This window comes from Tympanuchus pallidicinctus, unplaced genomic scaffold, assembly GCF_026119805.1.
Source record: "Tympanuchus pallidicinctus isolate F22 unplaced genomic scaffold, pur_lepc_1.0 scaffold8, whole genome shotgun sequence".
In the NCBI taxonomy this organism is placed as follows: Eukaryota; Metazoa; Chordata; class Aves; order Galliformes; family Phasianidae; genus Tympanuchus; species Tympanuchus pallidicinctus.
The window spans coordinates 30,858,137-30,865,198 of NW_026294802.1; the positions used below are offsets into that span (position 1 = coordinate 30,858,137).

The 7,062-nt window shown below is 48.7% G+C and overlaps 1 protein-coding gene across 1 annotated transcript; it reads left to right on the top strand.

The window, feature by feature from the left end:
• Positions 1-900: 900 nt before the first annotated feature.
• AVPR1A (arginine vasopressin receptor 1A) lies at positions 901-6,451 on the top strand. Its single transcript, XM_052669126.1, has 2 exons — positions 901-1,932; positions 3,284-6,451. The coding sequence occupies exons 1-2, from the start codon at positions 957-959 to the stop codon at positions 3,565-3,567; spliced, it is 1,260 nt and encodes a 419-aa protein (XP_052525086.1). The 5' UTR covers positions 901-956; the 3' UTR covers positions 3,568-6,451.
• Positions 6,452-7,062: the final 611 nt, after the last annotated feature.

Genomic DNA, 7,062 nt, shown 5'->3' on the forward strand with positions numbered 1-7,062 from the left:
GGGCTGAGCGTGATGCAGTGGTGAACGGTGAGTGTTTGCACTGCGATTTTCCAGCGTGTGGTTACAAAGACTTGAGGGCCCATTGGGCTCCTAACTGCCAGTTTCCTTCTCTGCCCTGAAATCCAGACAGGACAGGGAGCTGCTGTGTGAACCGGTGAACTCTATGCTCCCAGGAATGCTGATTGCCATCAGCCGGGTCAGCAAGACTGAAACAAGGAAGCAAAGAGAGCGAAGAGGGTAATGCGCTGCTTCTACGTGGCTCCGAGCCGGGTGTGCTGCCCTGCAGGGCTGCACTGGCCATCACAGACAACCCTCACTGTGAACAGAGGACGGCAGGAATGGGCAGATACAGTGTTGTGAGGGGAAGGGAAGGGAAGGGAAGGGAAGAGAAGGGAAGGGAAGGGAAGGGAAGGGAAGGGAAGGGAAGGGAAGGGAAGGGAAGGGAAGGGAAGGGAAGGGAAGGGAAGGGAAGGGAAGGGAAGGGAAGGGAAGGGAAGGGAAGGGAAGGGAAGGGAAGGGAAGGGAAGGGAAGGGAAGGGAAGGGAAGGGAAGGGAAGAAGAAAAAAAAAGAATCATAAGATTCGGAATTTTCTGACTACATTCCAAAACTTCCAGAGTGAAATGCGCAACTGAGAACCGAATCCCGTGGGGTACTCCTGAAGACCTATCTTCTATGGCAGGTTCCTTCATTCCAGAGGATGACTTCGCATCGTCCACATTAACATCGTAGGCCGGCGAAAGGCTGCCGTCCCGTCCGGAGGTCCGAGACGACAACCATTCGTCGGCCCCGGGGACGAGGCGAGGCGTGGCGGAGGGCTGCGTCAGGCGGCGTGTAGCCACTGGCACGGGAGCTCCCCCCGCCTCGCCCCCCGCCGCGGGGATAAAGGCGACGGGCGCGGAGCCGGCGGAGCTCGGCGGGCAGCGGGCGAGCAGAGCCCCTCCGCGCAGCCCCGTCCATGAGGCTCGGAGGCGGCGGCAGCAGCCCGCGGGCGGCGGGCCCCCCCTCGAACGGCAGCCGGTGGCGGGGGGCTGCGGAGGGCGGCAGCAGCCCCAGCCCCGAGGCTTGGTCGCGGGCGCCCAACGGCAGCGCGGGCGACTGGGACCCGTTCGGGCGGGACGAAGAGCTCGCCAAGCTAGAGATCGCCGTGCTGGCCGTCACCTTCGCGGTGGCGGTGCTGGGGAACGGCAGCGTGCTGCTGGCGCTGCGGCGCACCCCGCGCAAAGCGTCCCGCATGCACCTCTTCATCCGGCACCTCAGCCTGGCCGACCTGGTGGTCGCCTTCTTCCAGGTGCTGCCGCAGCTCTGCTGGGAGGTCACGCACCGCTTCCACGGCCCCGACGGGCTCTGTCGCGTCGTCAAGCACCTGCAGGTGTTCGGCATGTTCGCCTCGGCGTACATGCTGGTAGCCATGACCGCCGACCGTTACATCGCCGTGTGCCACCCGCTGAAGACGCTGCAGCAGCCCACCAAGCGCTCCTACGCGATGATCGCGGCCGCCTGGGCGCTCAGCCTGCTGCTCAGCACCCCGCAGTACTTCATCTTCAGCCTCAGCGAGGTGGAGCGCGGCTCGCGGGTCTACGACTGCTGGGCTCACTTCATCATGCCCTGGGGGCCCCGCGCCTACGTCACCTGGATCACCGGCGGCATCTTCGTGGCTCCCGTGCTCATCCTCGCCACCTGCTACGGCTTCATCTGCTTTCGCATCTGGCGCAGCGCCCGCGGCAGAGCGCGCCCAGGGGAGGCGGCGGGCGGCGGCCCTCGACGGGGGCTGCTCCTCGCCCCCTGCGTCAGCAGAGTCAAAACCATCTCCCGCGCCAAGATCCGCACCGTCAAGATGACCTTCGTCATCGTCTCGGCCTACGTCGTCTGCTGGGCGCCCTTCTTCACCATCCAGATGTGGTCCGTCTGGGACCAGCGCTTCTCCTGGGTCGGTAGGTGCCGTCGGGGACCGCGGCGCGGCCGCCGTCGGGGTTCAGAAAGGGTTCCTGTCTCTCCCCCGGAGCACGTCGGAGCCGGGGCGCCGCTCTGCAGGGGCGTTCGGGGCCAGAGGGGCTCCCGGAGGGCGCTGCACAGCCGGGTTGAGGCTGCAGGACGGTGTGCTGTCGGTGTTGCGATGTACTCACCGTCGCGAGTGCCAGTGCGGGCGGGGAACGCGCTACGCCCGCTCCCCGGCAGCTGCCTCCCGTACGCATTCTCTGCTGTCTAATAATGTGGCTGAGCGCGTCCTGAGCCTTTCCTCAGAGTGCTCAGCGCTGAGCATCTCTGCCGGTCACCCCTCAAGTGCCTTAGAAAAGTGGAATTCCGAGGCTTGGAGCTGCACATCCCTCTGTTAATTCCAGCTGGAAATAATTGCCGAGCTTAAAACAGTTAGGTGGGGGTTTATAGGCAGCACGGGAACACACACCTGTTTCCTCACGGTGAAAAAAATGCAAATCAAGATGTTGGAAGCCATAATTTTGCTTTATTTAGTATCCCCAAATTGTCACTTGCTGTAGCGAGGATGTTGATTGCCACTAAGGTGAGACTGAAGTCATGCCAGGGATGCAGGGTCATGCAGTGAAATAGAGGCTTGTGTTGTTTTGTTGGTTTGTTTGTTGTTTTTTTAACTTTCGAAATCACAAGAATAAGTCTTTACAAAGGGAAGAACTGATTATACCATGTGTATGCAGTGCTTGGTAGTTGCATGATGAGTAGATGAGTAGATGCAGAAGGCCATAACTGGTGGCACAGTGCTCGCTTCTGTTTGTTCTTTCAGTAAAATGTGTTCAACCTCTGAAATGGGAATTTGATTTGGAAGCTGCCAGTTACAGAGCTCTTAACTATTTCCAGCATGCAGAAGTGCATAGGAAAATCTGGTACAATTGAAAGCAGGGGGGAATCAGCGGGGATAGTGCCACTGATGCCCAAGGTAGCCAATTTTTAAGGCAAAAAAAAAAAAAATCAGAGTAAAAACTGTTCAGTATTAAGCACAGACTTATCATCAGTGGAAATGGACTGAAGCATTATCCTGTGCCTGCGGGCTGTACTGGATTGCCTTGTACTTCTATCAGGTTCTTGCACCTGTTCAGACAGATTCCTATAGACTTCAGCAGGGGTTACATGTAAGTAAGAACTTTCCCTTATTACACCCTCATTATTATTTTCAAATGTTGTTGCTCAGGTCAATACCTTGTAGCAGTGGGATTATTCAGCAAATTAAAAAAATTTAAGAGTTAAGAAAGCAATTGACGGAAGGCTAAGAATGTTTCAGTGATGGCTAAACCTCTTTCTTTCCTCCCACAGACTCTGAAAACACTGCAACCACCGTCACCGCCCTCCTGGCCAGCCTGAACAGCTGCTGCAACCCCTGGATCTACATGTTCTTCAGCGGGCACCTCCTACAGGACTGTGTGCAGAGCTTCCCTTGCTGCCAAAAGATAAGACAGACGCTAAGCAAGGAGGATTCAAACAGTAACAGCAGGCGACAGACTTCTTTCACCAACAACCGGAGCCCGACGCACAGCCTGAACACCTGGAGGGAGTCTCCCCACTCCAAGTCCACCAATTTCATTCCCGTGCCCACCTGAGGCCCTGGGCAGGTGGGCCTGAGCACCTGAGGCTGGGCACGGGCACCGGCCATGGCAGAAAGGAGGGACAAGGATGGCCACAGGCCGACACATGTTGCCTTGCTTGGTGAGCTATTCTGCAGCCTGTAAGTTGTTGTGTGAAAGGTATTTAGGGCTTGGGCAACTGATCAGAAAGGCATGACAATAATAAAGCGATTATTTTTCTAAATAGAATTTAATCTTCATTTTATTTTTTGTTTCTGAAGCAATACGTGTGCTACTTGCTCATGCCAAGCAGTACAAATGGCAGAGTTGGCCTACATGCGGTAATGTTGCTCTCTAGCATTTCACGCCTAAAACTTCTCACACACAGAAAGAGAATGCAAAAGCAGGATCACAATTTGGTCTGGAATACCAACAGGAAGGAGTTGGAAGAAAGTCCTCACTGACCAGACTAGGACAATTTAATGACAAAATGTAACAGCCCTTGAAAAGGCAAATCCTCTGTCCATGACATACTACTGCCCATGTGTGTATGTGGACTGAGGTGTTTGAATTTTAGGGTGACATCTCCTCTTCATGTTGATGGAGGCTACACAGCATTTTTGTTTGATTTGTTCCACCTGTCTTTAATTTTTGTAACTAACTTAAAGAAATACTGCCATATATCAGTATCACAGAATTATAGAATTGAGGTTGGAAAAGATCTTTAAGTCCAACTGTCAGTGCATGACCACCGTGTGATATCACAGTGAATTCAGTTCCCAACACTTTCCCTCAAAAATGGACACTGAGAATGTTGTAGACAAAAGGATGCAATCCCCATTGCTTGGCACTATCATCTCTCAAAATTAAAATGAGATCCAGAGCACCACTTAGCAGCCAAGCTCATGTAAAGCAGGCAATGGCATCTGGGTCTGAGGGGTAGGGAGTCGGACGGTAAGTTCTGATTAGCTCAGCATTATTGCGAACAGACACACAAAGAGAACTCATCACAACTCCCAGAATCACTGTGGGAAATAGTTGTATCTCTTCTTTTTGTCTTCACAATGACAGCTAGTATCAAGCTGCATCTGGTTTCTAAGTAAATAGCCCCATCAATCTGGGGGAATGTTACTATTTGGTAATGATGGTAGAATCAGTACATTCCAAGACACAGTTTTGGGAATTAAGCTTGCTGGGAATGTAGATAAAAATTGCCAGTTATTTATTTGTGACAGATGATGGCAATGTGGGCTGTGAAAATGGCAGTAAACTACAATAAAGTCACCACACTACATTACCTAATTGTCAAGCACTCAAGGTGAGTTTGCTTCTACTACCATGCATGCCAAGCCAAAAATAGTTCCTACTACTTCTAAATAATCCTGTTCTCTCTTTGTGTGGAGACCGTGCTGTACCTGGTTTGAAGATCCCTGAGTAGTTTTTGCTGTGTTATCAAAATCCTGAAGACCTCTTTTATGTGTCTTGCATTTACAGTAGTGAAACCAAAAAGAGACCCATTCCTGTTCAGCCAGCATCTGTGTGATGCTCTGTTCCTCTCATCTGTTATGCTCTGTTCTCCCCATCTGCTCCACTTTCCTCAGCTGTTTGGATCCCAACATCCAGTTGTTCCCCCCTGGCACCACATGGGACTCCTGACGTGGTTCCATCTGGCTGTACAGATGTGTGTGCTTCTGTTGGCAGGCAGAAACTTGAAAACAATTTTTCCCCACCAAACCGAGACAACCAAGATTATTTTCCTAATATCTTGAGGAGAAAAAAAATGGGGCTGCAATGGTAGTTTTCACAGAGGATGAGGCAGGCCCCATACTTCTCTCAGTAGTGGTAGCAGAAATTAGTAGAACTGGATGGCAGATAAGACCATATCCAACCCATCATTCACTCCACAAGCTCCCAGCTGTATCGCTGGGCACTGAAAAAGGAAGAATATTCCTCAAAAATGAGAAATTAAATAACAGAAAAGTGAGGTTTTGTTTTCACCAAAGAAAATTTTAGCCCTTTTCTCCGTACTTTTCTTGGTATTTTCTGCACTCCAGGGGAGCAATCTGTTCTGGTTTGTTCTTGGTGGTGCCTAAAACACTAGAACCCAAAGGACGACATGATGGACTGGATCATATTTGGTGGGCTGCCTTTTTGGTCACTACTGCTATTACAGATATGACTGCAACTCTCACCAGTTTTGGGTGAAGGTATATGACAAAGAAGTTACATTTTAGTCCAAAAAATGCATGAAATGGAGCCCTGTGTGTATTTGTGCATATCGTATACAGTGCCTATACTTCACAAGTGGGTAATTCACAGTTACTGGAATTACAGATGTCTCAAGTATAATACTCTTTGCCTGGTTTTATATTTGTATTACATATGGTCTGTACAAAATTTTCATGTTTGCTGATTTGAGATGCTTTTGTATTACACATTTTATTCAAGCAGAGAAGACTGAGAAAACAAGTATACAATAATATTGATTGTAAAACTAGGCTGGGTAATGACTAGTAGATCAAAAGAGTAGACTGGCTCAAAATTATAATTTTCAGCTTCTTCCAAGTGAGTTACAAAGCCCAGGCTTATATTTGGGGCATGTCAATGTAAGTGTACTCTGTGAGTGTTCTACGTTTTCTGTAATTAAATCAATAAAACAAATTTGGAGTATTTGAATTCCAGGCATTTTTGTAAATACCAACTTTTGTTGGTTTATTCTTTCGTTTGTTCATTTGTTTTCACATGATTGTAACCTTGGAAAGTACAATCCACAATTCTTTAATTGTTCATCAGTACAGATGCTTTTTTTTTTCCTTAACATCTGCTTTGGGTTCTCATGAGAGCACACTGATGAGAACAGAAGGATACAAGAAGCTATGAAACCATGACACTTTTAAAATATGGCAACATGCTTTAATAAACTCATATATGTTTGATGACAAGTATTTTGTTTCTTTCACTTGACTAGATTTGCACGACCAGAAACGTATTTGGTGATACTCCACATATTTTACAAAATGTAACATTTAGTCATCAATTTTGATGTGTTATTTCCATGGTTTTAAGGAGGAAGCAAATCTAAAATGCTTTTTCTGTCACACATCCAGCAGGAAGGACACATCCAAAGAAGGAACGTGCAGTCCATTAGTATGGAGGTGTTATTTGGATATTTTTGTTTTAATCTCAGTGAACAAAACGTTAAGCTCTTATGAAAACCAATATTGAACAGGTGATTTTACACTCTGGTGTTCCTGGAGATGCTGAATTTCAGCAGTTGGATGTCAAAAGCATGTGTGATGATAGAAAAGACAGAAAAGATGTTGTTCTTCTAAATAAGAAATGTTAGTGCCCAAAAAACTTTTTTTTAAAATTCATTTCTTTTACAAACTATAGGCAAATGCAAAAGGTTTTTTTTTTGTTGGTGGTGGTGGTTTTTTTTGCATTACCACATAAAGACCAAAGTCTTCAAGAAAACACAAGTTCATGTGGCCCAGCCTTGCAAAGCTTTTGTCTTCAGCAAACCTCATGGCC